The following is a 19,039-nucleotide window of genomic DNA, read 5'->3' as shown; positions in this document are numbered from 1 at the left end:
AGTATGTTACTTATTCGGTTTTCTCCCTTCTTTTACGTGAATTTAATAGTGCGTTTATTTATGGGAACGGCAAATAATGCCTTCACCTAGAACACTTCGATCCAAAACAGTTGCCGTATTTGTCCTATTAGAATCGAAATAATTCATGGGGGCTGGAATATATCCTGATTTTACCACGGGTTGTCCCTTTATGCCGATATTTTACCCCTCGCTATCGCTCAGGGTAAAATATTTGTCATAAAGGGCCAACCCGTTGTAAAATCACGATATATTCCAGCCCCCATGAATTATATCCTAAATATGCAGGTCATTTTTATCTGGATGGAGTTGAAGTGAAATATAAATTGGTTGATCTTAATTCCATATGGAATTACAACCTTGAAAGTTAATGGGTTGGTTAATGGATTTTCGTCTATTTCAGTAAGAAAGTTCTACAAAAACAGTATCCCAATACTTTATTTATTAGATTAACCCTTTTACCGCTTCCTATTCATCTCTGATTTCAAAAAAACATTATCAAATGAAGACAGCCGCAAGTATAAGTTTTATATCACTGTGGCATACATCTGAAGGTTGTAAAACGGAAGCTAATCAATAAATTGCACAAACTAAAGAAAAACAATGGGAAAAGAAATGGTCTAATTGATTATTATTAGAAAAAGGAGAAATGGCTGTCACTTTTACAGATGATAAATATATATCCAATTACTTCTATGACGTATACCACCCTATAGCTTAACACTAGAGAAGCCATTGTTTCATAGATAAATTTGTTGTTGTTGTAATATCAGTTAGATTAAAAATAACAAAAAACAAGATAGCCGTAGAAAGAAATAATTTCTCAAATTCCCCTTTTGTATAGATTTAGAAACCTCCCTACAGGTATATAGCAATGTGAAACCGTAAAAAAATATTCTGTAAAAAAACCTGATTCTAAAAATTTAGCAATGAAGTTTCTAGGGAGCAGATTTTTTAAAACTGCATGACCTATCAGATTCAAAGATTGCCTAAAAAAACTTTTTTCATTTAACTGAAACCAAACAAGGATAAGACTGTTCTAAACAAAGGATTCCTATATTCCCAGTACGGACCTTCTGAACAAAGTGGAATCTTAAAATGTTAAAATATGATATACCTGTTCCTTTTATATCTACACTTTGTTTAACCACTTTCCATCCTTTATGAGGTCTAGGTATACTGGATACAGAGAGAGTAACTCGAGCTGGATACTGGGATTTTACACAGTTAAACTGAAATACAGATTCCTGAAAAATAAAAATAAAATAATGTATAATAAAATAAGTTGTAGAATGAACTACTTATAGTAAATTTATAAATAAATTTAAAAACAAGAGTGTGTCAATAGTACACGGATGACCCACTCGCACTATCATTTTCTATGTTCATTTGACCGTGAAATTGGGGTCAAAACTCTAATTTGGCATCTAAAATAGAAAGATAATATCATAAGGAACATGTGTACTAAGTTTCCAGTTGATTGGTCTTCAAATTCATCAAAAACTACCTTGACCAAAAACTTAAACCTGAAGCGGGACAGATGGACGAATGGACACACAGACAAGAAAATGTAATGCCCATAAATGGGGCATAAAAATTAGTAATAAATACACCTCTACAATGAGGACTATTTTTGCAGACTTCAAAAATTAAATTCTTTGACTACTTGTTTGAAGTGATTTGAACTGTTTGTTCAATACTAGGTCACCAAGGTTCTTCATTAAGACTTTAAATGGCTTTCCTTTCAGCTTTATCATTAAGATTATTTTTTTTCTGGCATTTAATATTTTAATGAATGTGAACTTTATTCATATTTTTTAACGATTTCAAAAAGCCCACATTTATGCAGATAAAAGATGACATATTGATTGAAGCTTCAGTATTATATCGGAAGAAATAATACCAAAGACATTTATCCTAATTCTCATTATATATTCATTATGATTCAGTATTTATTGAATAATACATCTGATATTAAAACACAGCAATGATTTTTTAAATTTATTAATTTACATGCCATGTTCAGCAATCATTCAAAATTTCAACCTCACTCTATGCTACTAGCAGAAATCAATCAAATTTAATACAAGATATTGTATAATGGATTTTTTCTTCAACTTAAAAAAAAAAAAAATCTCTTCAAAACCTATTCATCATGTCCTTTTTCCATCAAACAGGTACTGACAAAATAACCATTAATGTTTACCAAGAACTAAGGCCTTCAATTAAAAAAGAAAAAGAAGTATTTTTTTTTTTATCACTTTTCATTAAGAAACTCTGTTTTTGAATTAAGTGTATGAACTCAATAACAAGTATTCTGAGAAGAGAAATAAGTGCTACAACTTATGGTGACTCTTTGAACCCGTCTACAAGATGCCAGACAATGGTAAAATATTCTACTTTTGTTAAAAAGGAAATTTACTATCTCAAGTAACTAGTCATTTTTTAAGAAGGCGCTGAACCATGAAAATGAGGTCAAAGACAATGAAGATTGAATGAACATATGGAAGATGGGAACTTTGTTACATACAGCAACACAAAGATTTCCAGTTCTTCCATATTAGAACTGAAAGGCCCAAGAACACAGGTTTTTCTCTCATAGACTAAGTATCCACCACCAAAGTTATAACAGAAGGGAACAAATCAATTGACATATTTTTTGAAAGACAGTGATATTGTTGGCTTATTTACATTAAATTTTAATTTGGGGACCTTTCAGAGTCAGGCAAATACTATGAGCATTTACTGCTCATATTTTGAAAGATATACGTAAGATATCTATTCATAGCTATCTTACATAAGCATGTGGAGATTCTGTCCATGAGCTGTTGGTAAAATTTAAGTAGAAACACCATGGACTTCCTGCAACAAATGTTCCCCTCACGTCTTCAAATGTTGTTATTCTTAAAAGAAATCCTTTCAAGGAGTGGATGGAAGCTGAAATAAAAAAGATCATGTTTTATTTTACTTTTCTAAATTTTTGTGAAATAAATATTTATTATTTCTGTGTGATTTTCACAACAGTAAAAGTATAATATAGAAGCTGTGGTTAAGTTTTATCGTCCAGTTAATTCACATAACCCTGATGTCTGAATACTCAATATAATAAAACCCGATTGACCTTGTAGTATTATCTTGCAGCATCTGATTCAATCAATTAAATTCTATCCAAACTAGTCCATGTTTTATGTTTTATTTTCTACTTGAAATTGCTGATGACATAATTTTTTCCTCAATAAATTGCATTCTGCTGTCAAGTTAAACAACCATAAATATGCTTTTATCATTATACCTCAGACTTCATGTATTGCAATATTGAAAAAAACAAAATCTGATTCAGCAGACAAGATTTGTTAGGAAAAAAAATCATTTCAGGGATGAAAGACACCATTATGTAAAGATTAAACGTAAAAACTTGTAAGTGTATCTTATCGTAGAAGAAATGTTCCACCTGATTTCATTTACACCCACTATGCACATTTTGTTTACTAGATATCACTTATATTTAGCAATGGTTATGTGCATGTTTTGACATGAAGATTCCTAAAGATCAGTCTAAATAAAACAGAAAAAAAAAGAAAAAGAAAAAAAAAAAAAAAAAGAAAAAAAAAAAGAAAAAAATACATATAGCTATGTAAAACGCTTTTGTAATTCAAATGACAGAATGCTTTAATATCCTAGAAACAGACCAAACCATGAAAGATTAACATAAACCAATAAGATATGAAAATGAGGTCATTTTCAGATGATGCATGCCAGACAGACATGTACAACTTCATCTGAAATAATCTTTTAACATTTCAAAATCAACACAAATAAACACTTGAAAGAAAAGAAAAACAAAAACAATAAAAAATTCAAAATACATACACTGAGTGATATCTACTAAGAAAAAATAAACAAACAAATAAATAAATAAATAAGAGAAAATAGTAAATGAAAAAGAACCTGACAAATGACAAAAATATCCCTGACTAACAAAGCCAAAGACAGGAGTGTTGAATAAAACATTTGAAACAGAAGAAGTTACAAATACAACTCCAAGATAGTGAGTAGTATAACTTATTGTAATTTTCTCCACAAAAATTGTACAAGTAATTACTTGTATACCGTAGTTATATTTGTACATGTAATAACTTGTATGATGGCATCAATTACTGCACAAAGTTTTTGTACAAGTAATAACCTGTACAAAATAATAATATCTACACGACATCCAATGCAATCATAGGTTTGAACGTAGTTTTCAATTTAGACTTGTATATAGATTAAATTGAAAACTATGTTCAAACCTTGCGTTTAATTCACATAATGTCTGATTCTTATAAATATAGAATACTTTTTTGAATTGCTATTAAATTGTCCAAACTAAGCTTTCATATAGTTTTTCTTTCTAAAAGTATTCTATATTTATAAGAATCAGACATTATGTGAATTAAAACATTTCATATTCAGTAAAATATGTGTAAAATTGCAATATATGTTTGTAGGAAGTTTCCATGGGGGAGATAATAACCTTTCTTTCAAAAAGTCTTTATTCAAAAGAATAATATTTTAGGTTATCTCCCCTGAAAATTTATCAATAGCATATTGTTATTTCACACATATTTTACTGAATATATGATGTTTTATTTAAAATGATATCTGATTCTTATAAATATAGAATACTTTTAGAAAGAAAAACTATATGAAAGCTTAGTTTGGACAATTTAATAGCAATTCAAAATAAACAGTTCCCCTTCAGCATGGAAATGAATATAATATAACTATACAAACTGATAAACTAAATTTTGTCACAACAACATTAAAGTGGAGTTAAAGTCTTATGGGATTGTAAGTATATTTTATTTTATCACCTTGCACTTTCATGACTTGGCTGTGGTTTTCTACAGCAGTTGGTTCAAATTTCTGACCAGTTGAACAATTTGATTTAAAAAAACAAATTGCAATTTGGTCAAAATTTTGAATGAGTTGCAATTGGTGGAGAGCAACACTAACAGTCAACTCACTGTAATAAGTACGTCTGAGTCAGTGACAACTCTACAACAGATTTATCCATTGGATCACCAGCAATGATGGTGATACATGGCTGTGTACATTATGTATATACAACTCGTCTAAACATCAACCCAACAATGTTAGATCTGTAAATTTGCTTTCGCAAATTTTTTGTTCTTCCCTCGCCCGGATTCAAATCCATGCTACGGAGATATTGTGACACCAAATCGCCTGCACTGTTGCCGTCCCCCTAGACCACACAACCACCCGGGCTTCACAATAATAAAGCTTTCAGTGGATGTGTGTTACCTTTCCTTGTCAGTTTTAATCTAGCGGCGTACTACAGTACATGATATATAAGGTATGGAGATGTTATTGTTACAGATCAGCTCAATTATCTATAGTAAAGGATCCTACAAATTAACATATTGTTTATAGTATTAAGAAATAGACTTAATCATGAGAACTTAACATTGACCAATGAACCATGAAAACAAGGCCAAGTCAGATGAACCCTCCTAGACAGACATGTGAACCTTACAATCAGGGAGAATTTTTTTTATTAAAAATTAATCATATAGTGCATTTAAGTATCTAAATTCTGTTTTTCAGTACTGTAGTGTACCTAAATTGCATTTTTCATTTTCTAAAATTCCTTAACAATCTGTCTGAGACCTGCTGAGGAAACCTTGCAGCTAACATCAATTTCAAAATCTCATATATTTTTTTCATATTTTAACCAATAAATATTAACTTCCTTCTTATGAAAGATATATATATTTAAAGATAGAGCCATAATTTTGAAACCTTATAAAGCCAGTTGCATTCGTAGCATTGTATCATCTGAGATACATTATCGTCTTATTGAAACATATTACATATCTATTGTATTTCTGATCAATGTCTTTTCAAAGAAGAATTATTTAGGTATTTATTTGTTGTATGTTAAATTAGTTTATACTTCAGGCAACACTTGTTACATTTTTTAACTTCCTCCTTGTGGATCAGATGTCTATGAATGATGGTTATTAACCTAGTATTTCATTTCAAAGATTAGTACAGAAAGACGAATTTGATAAACATCCCTAGAACAACTGACCCTGTGACACATCCCTAGAACAACTGACCTAGTGACACATGCCTAGAACGACTGACCCAGTGACACATCCCTAGTTACTCAGCCAGTAACATCTGTCCTTTTAATATAGTTGTACTGGCAGCATTTTTTTTGTCAATGAATGAAACGGTTCATGATGTAATGGTAATGACAGCAATTTTTTTTTGTCAATGAAAATAAAAACAGTTCATGAATGTTTTGGTCTACCAACAGCAATTTTTTGTATCAATATTAAAACAGGACATGAATGTAATGGAAGTGGCAGCAGAAATCTGTACAGCAATTTATAATTTTAGTGTCAATTAAATAAAGGGAGTACGCTCCAAGTATTCATTATGTTGTTGTTGTACCCCTATTTGTGTCATATTTACCTACCCGGTATTGTGTTTGTTTTGTTCACATATTGTTGTCAATATAATGGGTTTTGATGAAACTGTCTTACAAGTGACAGGTTTAGCTAGCTTTAAACCCAGGTTTAATCCACCATTTTCTACATAGGAAAATGCCTGTACAAAGTCAGGAATATGACAGTTGATATCCATTCATTTGATGTGTTTGAGATTTTCATTTTGCCATTTGATTAGGGACAACATCAAAAGTTCAATGAAGGATAAAAAACTTAATTCACATAGTTTTTTCACTGACCCCCACACCCCCCTCTTAAGAAAAATTGATTGACCAAAAGGGATATATGTAAAATCGATTTTAGATTAACAAAACTTGCAGCAAAGTTGACCCCCCACCCCCAAACTATTTGATTTAAGTTTTTATCCTACATCGATCTTTTGATGTCGTCCCTTAGGGACTTCATGTTTTGAATTTTCCTCAGAGTTCAGTATTTTTGTGATTTTACTTTTTTGTATGTCAACATCTTTATTTGAGACTAGATTAAAATAAGCCATGTTGCTTGTTTCTGGTCCCTATTGTTTACAAAGTATTAAAAATATACAGCATGATTTGATTTATTGAATAAGATATTGTTTAAACCCACTCAAGTGTCTAGATCATAGATGACCAATATTAACTGAATACTCCATGTTTTCTGTGTAATAATCATCAAGGTCACAAGATAAATCAACCAACATCCAAGAAAACTGTTAATTCTCAATTACAGAGTAAAGTTCAAAGATTAGTTAATACTTCATCTGTGATCATTTTCATAATTAGCTTAGTGAACTTAATGCACTAGGCTTAGAAAATAATTGGACTCAGCCTACTGAAGTAAATAACTTCTATGTCCTGGTTTCTGGTAGAGTTGTCTCATTGGCAATCAAACCACATCTTGTTTTTTTCATATTCATTGAGGTGTTGTACAAAAATTGAGAAGAAATATATAAATAAATGAGTTTTGTCTCCCGGGGAAGAAGTTATATCATGATATCATGACCAAATCTTCAAACCTCTTAACCGAGGCAGACATCGATTTTTGAAACTCCTTTTTTTTTATATATATTGAAAATATGACCCTACTGTTAGCTTATATCTCCCCTTGATCTCCTCCATCTTTTCCAAACAGAATTCCTTATAATTATAGGATTTATTGTCTTTTATCAAACTATCACAGGTATTCATTTCCAATATGAATATATAATGATACACCAACACAAATTTCTTGTATAAAAAAAAATGCTTTAAAATTTCATGTTCACATTGAATCTTACCTATTTTTTTTAATGTAGTCTTATTATAGATGCTGGATTATGAATAAGTCTTAGAATCTATTAACAGATAAATTGGTTACCCAAAGAACATCAAAGATTATCCTATTAATTAGCTATTCATGACTTCACATAAGGAGTTCCTCGACCTTTAGAAACTTTTTAATGATTTTCAAGTGCATGTATTTCTAACCTTTACACATTTTGCACTAGTTGGGTGACAAGCTGTCTTTAACGAGAATCATATTGCAAATCTATAATGCATAAAGCTTGGATACTAAGAAGAAAAAAATATAGACTTAACTTTTTCTTTTAAGTTTTATATAAGGCAGCTACCATTTGATTTTTATGGGGGGGGCTAGGATGAAATTTGAAAAAAATAGGCAGGACAGGAGTTTTGAGTAAAGAAAAAGGCAGGATGAGACACTTTGCCAAAAAAAAAGGCAGGATGACAATTTAGGTAAAAAAAGTCAGGATAAACTAATAAAAAAAAAAGGCAGGACCGAACAGAGTGAAAAATAAAAAGACAGGACAGAGATTACAACTAAAAAAAAATGCAGGACAAAATTTTTCATCCTAGCCCCCCCATAAAAATCAAATGGTAGCTCCCTAACCAGTCCTAAGTTTAGAATGCTTGATTTGCAGTGCTGTTAGTAAAGCCATTCCCACATCTTTTCTGTCGTCTCCAGATACAAATAATTACAAAATTCAGGCAATATGAGTTAATATATTTTTTAAATTGAAAATAAGGAATCATCACAGTTTAATTATTGTGGTTTAAGTTGTATTATTATATAACATTTCTAACCATCATATGGTGGTTTCCATGAGAACTGAGCCTGAGTTTCATTCTTGACTTGTGTAACCTTTGCTTGTATCTCCCTTGGTGGTCCTGGCCATTGCTTCCCATGGATGGCTGAAATAGAGAATCATTAAAGTTGTCATTTTATACACATAAAATTCAGAAAAATAAAGCTAGAATTACAGGGCCATTTTAGGATCTCATTGAATGTACTGAGAGCGTAATCATTTTGAATGTTCAGTCTCTTATGTTATGCTGTTTGACCACTCTCCCAGGTTATGACACAACTAGACTGTCTTATTCTGTAGGTGCCTGTCTAAAGTCATGAGCCTGTAATTAATAAGTTGTTGTTTGTTGCTGTATGTGTTTACCATATTATTTTTTCTTCAATATTTGAATTGTTTTACATATCATTTCAAGGCTTTTTGAAGCTTTCTCTGCAGTATGGGTTATGCTCATTCTTAAGGGCTGTACAGCTCAGGCCCCCCTTTTTGGGAAAAAAATTGGTTGCATATATAGGGAATCACTGAAGCGTGACTGGAGCGGGCCCCCTCTTAGGCAGTCAGTGGGCCCCCACTTATGAAAATTTCTGGATCCGCCAATGACTATAACAAGACAACAGTATCAAAGAAAAATCCAGCTATATATTAATTTGAAACAATAACTGACAACTGCTATTGCATTTAAATAGAAATAACTATACATAATTATTCATCCCTTATTTTTTTGATTTTGTATTTACATTGTATCATAGATCAAATTTATTTGTTCAGTGTTTGTTCACTTGTGGTAATACATTATTGTCTTTTGATTGAGTTAAGCCATTTCCATTGATATTTGATAGTGTCTTTCTATGTTGTAAATCAATTATGTTACACTATTGTTTCAGATAAGAGTGAATGTTTGGTACCATTAAAACATCAAACCCTTAAACCCGCTGCAATCGTTTGCACCTGTCCAACTTCAGGACTCTGATGTTCAGTAGTTGTAGTTTGTTGATGTGGTTCACAGGTGTTTCTCGTTTCTTGTTTTTTATCATGACTAAACTGTTGATTTTCCCATTTGAATGGTTTAAAACTAGTAATTTTGGGGAGCTTAATAGTTTACTGTTAGGTGTGAGCCAAGGCTCTGTGTTGAAGACTGTATTTTGACCTATAAAGGCTATAATGGTTTACTTTTATAAATTGTAACTTGGATACCACATCTTCTTATATCTATGCATACCAAATTTAAGACTTTCCGAAGTAAAATTTAGATTTACTTCACCAAAGCTTATTTCCAAAAATGCATAATGTGGTATGGTCTTTGCTCATTGTTGGAGGCCATATGGTGACCTATAGCTGTTTATTTCTGTGTCATTTGGTCACTTGTGACGAGTTGTCTCATTGGCAATCATTCCATCTCTTCTCCTTTTATACATTATATAAAGAATACTGAAATAAAAGAACTATTAAAACAACAATTTCTCTTCAGCACAATGTACTGAAATACCTTAATAATATCTTTTTCATTGAAGGTCAGGCAAACTTTTTATCATTATGTAGGATTGACTATTGCATTTAGATAATGTGACAAAAACAATTAAAGGTTTTTCTCATCCTACTGTCTAAATCCCAGAGCAGTTAATTATCTGTTTGTTCATTACATTTATGGCAGGGCTCTCTGTAGAATTGAATAAGAACTTTATTGGCTGTAATTAACAGATAACAAAACGTTTTTCAACCTTGAAAGGTATAATTTAATAATGTTTGTTTATTACAGAGCATTTACATTTTTTCTGAACTATATTACTTTCCCTTGGTATGATTATTATTGATATATTGAAAGCACACCATTTTTTGTTGAAGACTTTAGATCTAATCGGATGTTTTTTTGTTTCTGAATTGAGTTGTTGGGTTGATGTCTCATTCATGTACACCCCATCTCCTGTATTCACTGTAAAAAATGCCTTAACTTAAACCCAATATTTAGTAAATAAATTCAAACTGAGATCTGTCTTAATATCTTATGAGAAAAAAACATTAAAAAATATAAAGATATAACAAAAGACAGCCACCCACTTGGTGCACATGGACATGTGTCCTGTTTGTAATAGTCGTTCTAGATCTTAACCTTGCTACTGTTGATCTTCATCAGTGGAATAACAATATCTTTATAAAAAAAAATGTACACTTAACTAAAAATCAGAACAAACAAGAGGCTCTCAAGAGCCTGAATTGCTCACCCTGAATCGCTCACCTGGTAAACAATGCCTTATTAACTAAATTAATCCAACTCACGATACCATGTTTACTACATAAACCAAATATCATTGAAATCCAAGCAAATGTAAAAATTGGTGGGAAAATGGCAGCTATTTTAAAAATGGCAACCCAAAACAAATTTTCATCATCACCATTAAACTCAGGATAACATGTTTACCTTCAAAGTAGCTTTCATCTTCATTTTCTTTCTATTATTCAGGAAAAAATAGCAAAAAACAGCATTTTGCCCCCTATGTTCTATTTTTAGTAACGGCGGACAAGTTTTTCAACCAATCAAAAATCCAAGCATAAACTTTTTGCAGGATACCCTAAGGTACAATCTTCCCAAGTTTCATTTGATTTTGAATAGTCGTTTCAGAGAAGAAGATTTTTGAAATAATAACATAAAAAAGAGCCAAAAATGTCAAAAAAGGGCATTAACTCATAAAACAGTGGACAGATTTTCACAAAAATCTGCACACAGGCAGCTCTCATCATGCTTAACACTTTCAACCTACCAGAATGTGCCTAAACCTAATAGAATTTGAAATATTTGCAAAAAAATGTTGTTTGACCCCTATGTTCTATTTTAAGTAACGGCGGCCATGCTTTCTGACGGATCAAAAATTGAAGCACAAACTTTGTGCAGGATAATCTAAGGAACATTCATGCTAAGTTTCATCCAAATCCATTCAGTAGTTTCAGAGGAGAAGATGTTTGAAAAATTGTTAACGACGACAGACGACGACGACGGACGCCAAGTGATGAGAAAAGCTCACATTTCCTTTTAGGAAAGGTGAGCTAAAAAGCACTTAACTCTATAATAATGGTGGGATAGTTTGCCCCTAATCCATTAGCAAGTAACGAAGTATTTTTCTTCGTAACAATAGTAATAAATATTGTAATATTTGCAGTCACATTTTTGAAAATTTCAAGCCATATGTTTTTTTCCCTCAATTTGAAAACTCTTTATTTGTAATGTCAGGTTATTGCCAGCTCAGGAACTATGATGTACACCAGTCAGACAATTAATGTGCAAGTGTTATTTCATTTAATAATTCATTTTCTTCCAGTGACAAATGATACAAGTCAAGAGCTAAATCAGAATAGCAGACTATCATCAATAGATTACAAAAGAGTGTACACACTGAAATGTCTTGCCTACTTTACTGATGTCAGGAAAGGAATTGATTTCAAGTTGAAAATCTTTGAGATAAAGGTTTAAATTTACTAAAAATATCACATTTTACATGGTCAAAACTTGCACTATTTTTAGCCATGTCAACTATCTTGGTTGGCAGGCAACATCATCCGTGAGACACATTTTTAATACTTAATACCCTAATGATGATTTAGCAAAGTTTGATTAAATTTTGCCAAGCATTTTCAGAGGAGAAGATTTTAGTCAAAGTAAACAGATGAGCTTGATGTCACCGAAGAGGTGAGGTAAGCTCACTTAGACCATTGGGATAGGTAAGCTAAAAAGAGTCGACTGATAGAAGGACTATTACCCCATAAAAAGGTGAGCAAATGCCATGAAAATGAATTTCACCTCACAAATGTCCTTCTAAATGTCAAATTTCAAATCTAATTGTTGCAAAGTTGATAAAAAAAATAATGATGGAAGGACTAATATATTAACAACTATGATGGACAGAGGTTAAAGCAGTATATTCCACGATCCCTTACACCTTCAGAGATATTCAATCATGCAGTATGCAGTTAGACAATAGATCTATTGCAGTTTAAGCTGACTAAAAATACCCTACTTTCTGTAGGTAAACCTTTTTCCCTGACAACCCATTAAACATCATGTAATACTAATCAATAATTTCGAATCTGTGACAAATCCAGGGATAAAAATTGTAATCACTGCAAGTCACGGCAGATTACTTCTCAAAATAACTAAGATGTTCTATTCATTGGTATTCATGAGAAAGCCAGTTGCAGGGATTTTGGTAAAAAAAATAGAATTAGAACTAACAATTTAAAAGGTAAATGGTCCAAGGACAAAAAGGCAAGAATCAGTTATTATGTCTTTTCTCCAAAATGTATTTAAGTGGAAACTTTAAAAGACCTTGTGGGTTTCTCCCTATCGTTCTTTTGACCTCTCCCAAAATAAAAGTCTAATTGGCAATTTTTGCTATACAAGATAATGAATGGACATCTAGTATATATTATATCAGATGTGCATTTGACATTCTATGTGTTCCCTCTTTCCATGAACCTTTTTTGTCAGTTGTCAAACTGATGTTAAATCGCATTCAACATTAAAGATAAGTAATGTTATTATTAGTCCTAAGGCCACACCAATTTGATTCCTTGTTCGACGGACCCGCCCGCACCTATTTATTTCAAAACAGAATTTTTTTATTTTTTTTATATTCCCGCTTCCCGCATCCGGATATGTAATCATGTCCATTTCCCGCACCGTTTTTTTTGTAAACATTATAAAAAGATATCAACATTTGTTTTTAAAATCACAGTCTAACCTGTATATAACGATTTTAAACATAAAAGCACCCCAGCACACTTTGTAAATATCTGTGAGAATATTTGTTTCAGCATGAAACCTATTTATCCAAAGCGGGAGTGCTCCGATCAAGGATTTGTATCTCCGATATAAATCTATATCAGCGGAAATACCGGAGTAAAGAACAAAAATTGGTTACTTTCCCCCTTACGTATATTCCCTATCAAAACAAGTCGTTGTTAGAATAAAGTACAAAGAACTTCTGAAGGATTTGCCTTCAACTGCAATTATATTGTATGCTGGCGAAACAAAACTATCCATAGCCGCTGCATGTTTATGCACCTGTCCTGATTGATTGAGGGGCCTGTCGTTCAGCAGTTATCTTTTGGTAATGTTGTTCATTGGTATAATTTTTCCCGTTTGGATGTACATGATATATAAATTAGATCGTTGGTTTTCCTGTTCGAATTGTGTACGCTAATAATTTTGGGTCCTTTATAGCCTGCTGTTTGGTCTGTATCAAAGCCCTGTGTAAAAGGCCGTACTTTGACCTGTGTTTGTTATTTATATCAGGTTGAGAACAACCCTCCCTCAGACAACATGGACAAGGGGTCATTTTACTGATGTAGAAAAGAAAATAGAAATACCAAGGATTTGTATAGTTCTTCTATACAAAACCTTTGAAAACTTAGAATTTTGTACCCAAAAAGAGGAGAGTTACATCATATTTTAAACAACTTTTTCTAAAAGAGTGGTCCACTTATTTTGAATAATATTAAACTGTTAAAGTAAATGTGTTAACATGGTTAAAGTCCAGGAATATTACAAAATTCTTGGACATGTTTTGACCATTTAATACCAGATAGATATATAGTTCTTTGAGAAAATATGAGCCCTTTTGTACAAACAAATATATTATAACTTATATTGATCCCTCATAAAACATGTAAAAGGGATATTTATAACATTAAGGGGTTCTCCCCAAACTGATTATGACTTGGATGGAGAATTGTCTCATTGTCAGTTACACATACATGTCATACATAGACCAGATTTAATTATTTCTTGGTGAACAGGGAAAAAATACTTTAGAAATTAAAGAAATGTCAAAGTACAAGTGATAAATCAAGCTTTAATATTGTCAAAACCTACTATTTTATGTTTACAAAAAAAATTATAATCGCTCGCCTCTACTTTTCAAGCTTCGCCTCAAAAATTTGCAAATTAAATATTTTTTTATTTAAATTTTCAAATCGCTCGCTCGCCCCAAATTTTGAAGTCCAAAATCCGTAGAACAAGAAATTAAATTGGTGTGGCCTAAACACCTTTTGATTTGAGATCCTTGGGCAATGACATGAAAAATGAGGATTATGTAGCTGTTATAAATTTTGACCTTTGCATGTTATCATTACTCCTCTGAAACTGAAAAAAGATGAAAAAAAAATAGTGTAAAATGTTTATAATGTATTGAGAGACAGATTCTGTTTAGGATCTGAGGAAATGTTTATCCACTTTTTGATCTGATGACTCAAATGTTGGTTCCCTTTCTCCAAACTTTGTAAATATTTACGTCATATTCATGTCTCGAGATTCAAGTCATCAACAAGCTTGTATTTAATGTTTCATCGCATTTACGACTGTCAATTTCTAAACAATGCAACAGTTTTTAATTAAAATATTAATGATTCCAAAATGGTTAATTCTCTGAAGAATCGCCAACAGTTCATTTTAGATTTAGTATATTAAGTTCAAGCAGAGTCATTTTACACTTTATCAGAGAATTGTCATTATTACCTGTGAAATGGAAGTACCTATGAACTAATTATTAATGGTTTATGAGTCGTTTATTACTTCCTATAAGGACATGATACTACTGCTCCCATTTTAATAGAAAAATGCATCAACGGATGTCAACATTTATTTCAAAAATGATTTTTCTTTTTAGTAGATTTTACTATTATTATCAACTATTTGTCACTTAAATGCTAAATCAAATAAAAAAATGATGTTGGTATGTAACAGTATATAATATATGCATCTTTTCGATCAATATAAATAATAAGTAAAGTTCTGTTTTAAGTTAAGTTGTAAGAGAAGTTTATGCTTCAATATTTCATATATCAAAGTAAGAGTGATTACAACACAAACATTAAAAATGTTACAAAGAGGTCTTTTGTCATTATTTCAAGTTTTATCAAAAGATATAACCTTTCAGTAATGTATCCAGCTCAGATGTGAATTTGAAGGTGAAGTAGAAACCTTAAATTGTTCTCTAAATTAAACAATTAATTTTGAACAGATATGTAAAACATTTAAGTGCTGATGTACTGAAAATTGATATCAGTAGATTTTCAATAGCAATCATAATTTTGCAGTTGCCAATAAAGTGAAATCAGGTTTGAACTTTAACCCAAACAGAAAATCAGAAAATTCAATCATATTTGTGAGAGGGGACCATTAATATCATATTTTAAAAGCTTGACTTTTATCAATGCTCTTCTTCTTGAGGGTTGCTAGAATGTCTTAAAATTAAACTAACATTCTACACCGCAAATGATAAAGTTTTTTTTTCTTACAACCTTGATTTAACCCATGAGGATCTTGCACATCCCCTCAATAAACCAGATGCTCCGCAGGGCGCAGCTTTATACGACCGCAGAGGTTGAACCCTGAACGGTTGGGGCAAGTATGGACACAACATTCAAGCTGGATTCAGCTCTAAATTTGGATTGTGATTTAATAGTTGACACAGCATAGGTTTCGGACACAGAATGAATGTGGTCTAATGAACTTAAAATATTTTTTTTGCCTTTGAGCAATTCACTATGCTGTTGAATATTAATCCTCTCAAAAAAATGTTTGAAGAAATTTTCTTTTTATTTATGAAATCTGAAATGAGAATGAAGAAAATGCTTATTTGGGTCTTTTTGGACCCTAATTCCCAAACTGTTGGGATTAAAACTTCCAAAATCAACCCCAACCTTCCTTTTATGGTCATTAACCTTGTGTTTAAATTTCATAGATTTCTTTTCACTTAAACTAAAGTTATAGTGCGAAAACCAAAAGTCTTTGGACGCCGCCGCCGATGACAACTATGGACAAGGATAACGCCAACGTGATACCAATATACGACCAAAAAAAAATGTTTGCGTTCATATAAAAAGCATTTAAATGACATCAAAGGATTTATACAGACTATTTTACCTTGGCCTAAATTTTACCAATAATATTGGTTAATAGTATTTTTTTTAGCAACAATTGAAAATTTTCATAGAGATAAAGACAAATTTTTAAAAATGGAGATATTGTGTTTTGTGTTAGAGAAAGATATTGTTTCAGCACTATTATTCAGTTTTCAGAAAAATAAAAAATCAGTTTTGTCAATCCCAGAGACACCTAAAAAATCTTTTTTCAATAGGATCTGTATTTTACTCAGCATGGGAAATAAAGATTGATTGTTGGTTACTTACTATCTAGTCGCAAATATTTCATCCATGTTCAGGACGAGTATGAGAATTATATATAAGGTCTGTTGGCATTTGGACCACCACTTAAGGATCCAAAATTTGAAAAAAATAATGAATAATTGGGCTTGTCATGTCATTGAGTCATTTTATCTTTAAACTAAACACCTTATCATGTAGTCAAGGATAAGAAAGTTCATCTACATCAGTCTTATATGACCCAATTGTAAGCAATTAATCAGTTTTCTTTGATCAATTTAACAATGACAAAATTCTTTTTACCTCTGAATTTCCAATATTTTTTTATTTTATTTTTAAAATATCAATAGAATAAAGAATAAAAAGTCAAAATTAATCCTTCTATTATGCATTGTTAATGTCAAAGTGATATTAATCAATAGAAATGACTTATTAAAACAATCCAAGGATAAAACAAAGTTAATCTATACAGTTTCAAGTCAATTTACTTGTGATAAATTGCTCATATGCAAATGGTTTTATGTAATTCTCTGTTTTATAAATTCCCTATTTTTTCTGTAAATAAGTTTCCATATTTTTTTTATTTCCAGCTTCTATAATAAAAATCAAGCATTGCAGAGTTTAAAAGCAAATTGGGCCAATTTTTAACATGCAAAACATTTCCAAAAAATACATAAAAGTCATTGTCAAGTATATGCCACTAGAAAAAGCCAATATTCCCCTTAAAGCAGAAAGATTTTGCAGTATTAACCACTAAATAATTGTTCCAGGAACAATTATCAAGATCTTTGAAGGCTAAAATTTAATTAATCCCTTTGAAGACATTAAGATTTATGCCTTTTTCTTTATTAAATTTTCTGCTCATCAGATTTCATCTGTCCTTAAAAGATTATGAAGCAAAATATTCAATTTTTCTTTTGAACAAAGCAAATAAAACAACAAGTACAAAGTCATAAGAAAAAAATGTTCTAAGAGTACTCACAGTTACTGAGAGCTATTCAAAAGCCAATAAAATATTATAATTCAAATATTTTCTCCTAAACTTAAGTATCAAACACTATACATCCAGCAGATTAGTGTAATGACATCATAGACAGTCTGAGAAAAGCTTGATTGTTTCAGGTAAGGGTGAAGGTTGGTTTCTATTGAAACATTTACATCACATGCATTTGTTTGCACCTGACCTAAATCAGAAACCTGATGTTCAGTGGTTGTCGTTTGTTGAGGTGGTTCATACGTGTATCTTGTTTTTTTTATATAGATTAGACAGTTGGTTTTCCTGTTTGAATGGTAAATTTTACACTTATCATATTTAGGGCCCAAATAAAAGCTTGCTGTTAGGTTTGAGCCAAGGCTTTGTGTTGAAGTCTGTATAATTAGTACTTTGTATTTTATACATCTGATGAATTAAGCCTTTTCAACTGATTTTTATAGTTTGTTCTTATGTTGTACTGTTATACCACTGTCCCAGGTTAGGGAAGGGTTAGGTGTTAACTATTGTGTTTTCTATAATTTTGTTTATATTATTTTCAGGTACATGTTACTGGTGGGTTTTGTTTATAGACTAGTAAAGACATTAGATAAGACATTAGATTTTGTAGTAATAAGCATTGTGTATTAGTTTCATTACATTTAGGTGAGGGCAAATTAAAGTAAAAGAAGGAAAACCAACTTTAGGACATACAAACTGATTGACATGCAGACAGACTATGGTTAAACTACAGCATAGTGCATAATAAACAAAAAAAAAAAACAAATACGACTGCAGCAAATTAATGAAAACCACCTAAATTACAGGCTGTAAAAGGCAGATGGAAATGGCTGTTCACATCAGATTGGAACAAAGCAAATAAAACAACAAGTAAAAAGTCATAAGAAAAAAGAATGTTATAAGAGTACTCACAGTTACTGAGAGCTATTCAAAAGCCAATAAAATATTATAATTCAAAAATTTTCTCCTAAACTTAAGTATCAAACAATATACATCCAACAGATTAGTGTAATGACATCATAGACAGTCTGAGAAAAGCTTGATTGTTTCAGGTAAGGGTGAAGGTTGGTTTCTATTGAAACATTTACATCACATGCATTTGTTTGCACCTACCCTAAATCAGGAACCTGATGTTCAGTGGTTGTCGTTTGTTGAGGTGGTTCATATGTGTTTCTTGTTTTTTTATATATATTAGACAGTTGGTTTTCCTGTTTGAATGGTAAATTTTACACTGATCATATTTGGGGCCCAAATAAAAGCTTGCTGTTAGGTTTGAGCCAAGGCTTTGTGTTGCGT

At 31.4% G+C, this 19,039-nt stretch overlaps 1 protein-coding gene across 4 annotated transcripts in view; it reads right to left on the bottom strand.

The window, feature by feature from the left end:
• Positions 1–19,039, bottom strand: part of LOC143075756 (uncharacterized) — a 95,077-nt gene that overhangs the window by 35,065 nt on the left and 40,973 nt on the right. For all 4 annotated transcript variants that reach the window (XM_076251323.1, XM_076251327.1, XM_076251341.1 and 1 more), the window contains 3 exons: positions 8,600–8,707; positions 2,816–2,955; positions 1,136–1,265 (listed from right to left, as the gene is read on the bottom strand). In XM_076251323.1, coding sequence (XP_076107438.1) covers positions 1,136–1,265; positions 2,816–2,955; positions 8,600–8,707 — 378 coding nt within the window. The remainder of the gene's footprint in view (positions 1–1,135; positions 1,266–2,815; positions 2,956–8,599; positions 8,708–19,039) is intronic.

This window comes from Mytilus galloprovincialis, chromosome 1, assembly GCF_965363235.1.
Source record: "Mytilus galloprovincialis chromosome 1, xbMytGall1.hap1.1, whole genome shotgun sequence".
Taxonomy (NCBI): Eukaryota; Metazoa; Mollusca; class Bivalvia; order Mytilida; family Mytilidae; genus Mytilus; species Mytilus galloprovincialis.
This window is presented reverse-complemented; position numbering and strand designations above follow the sequence as displayed.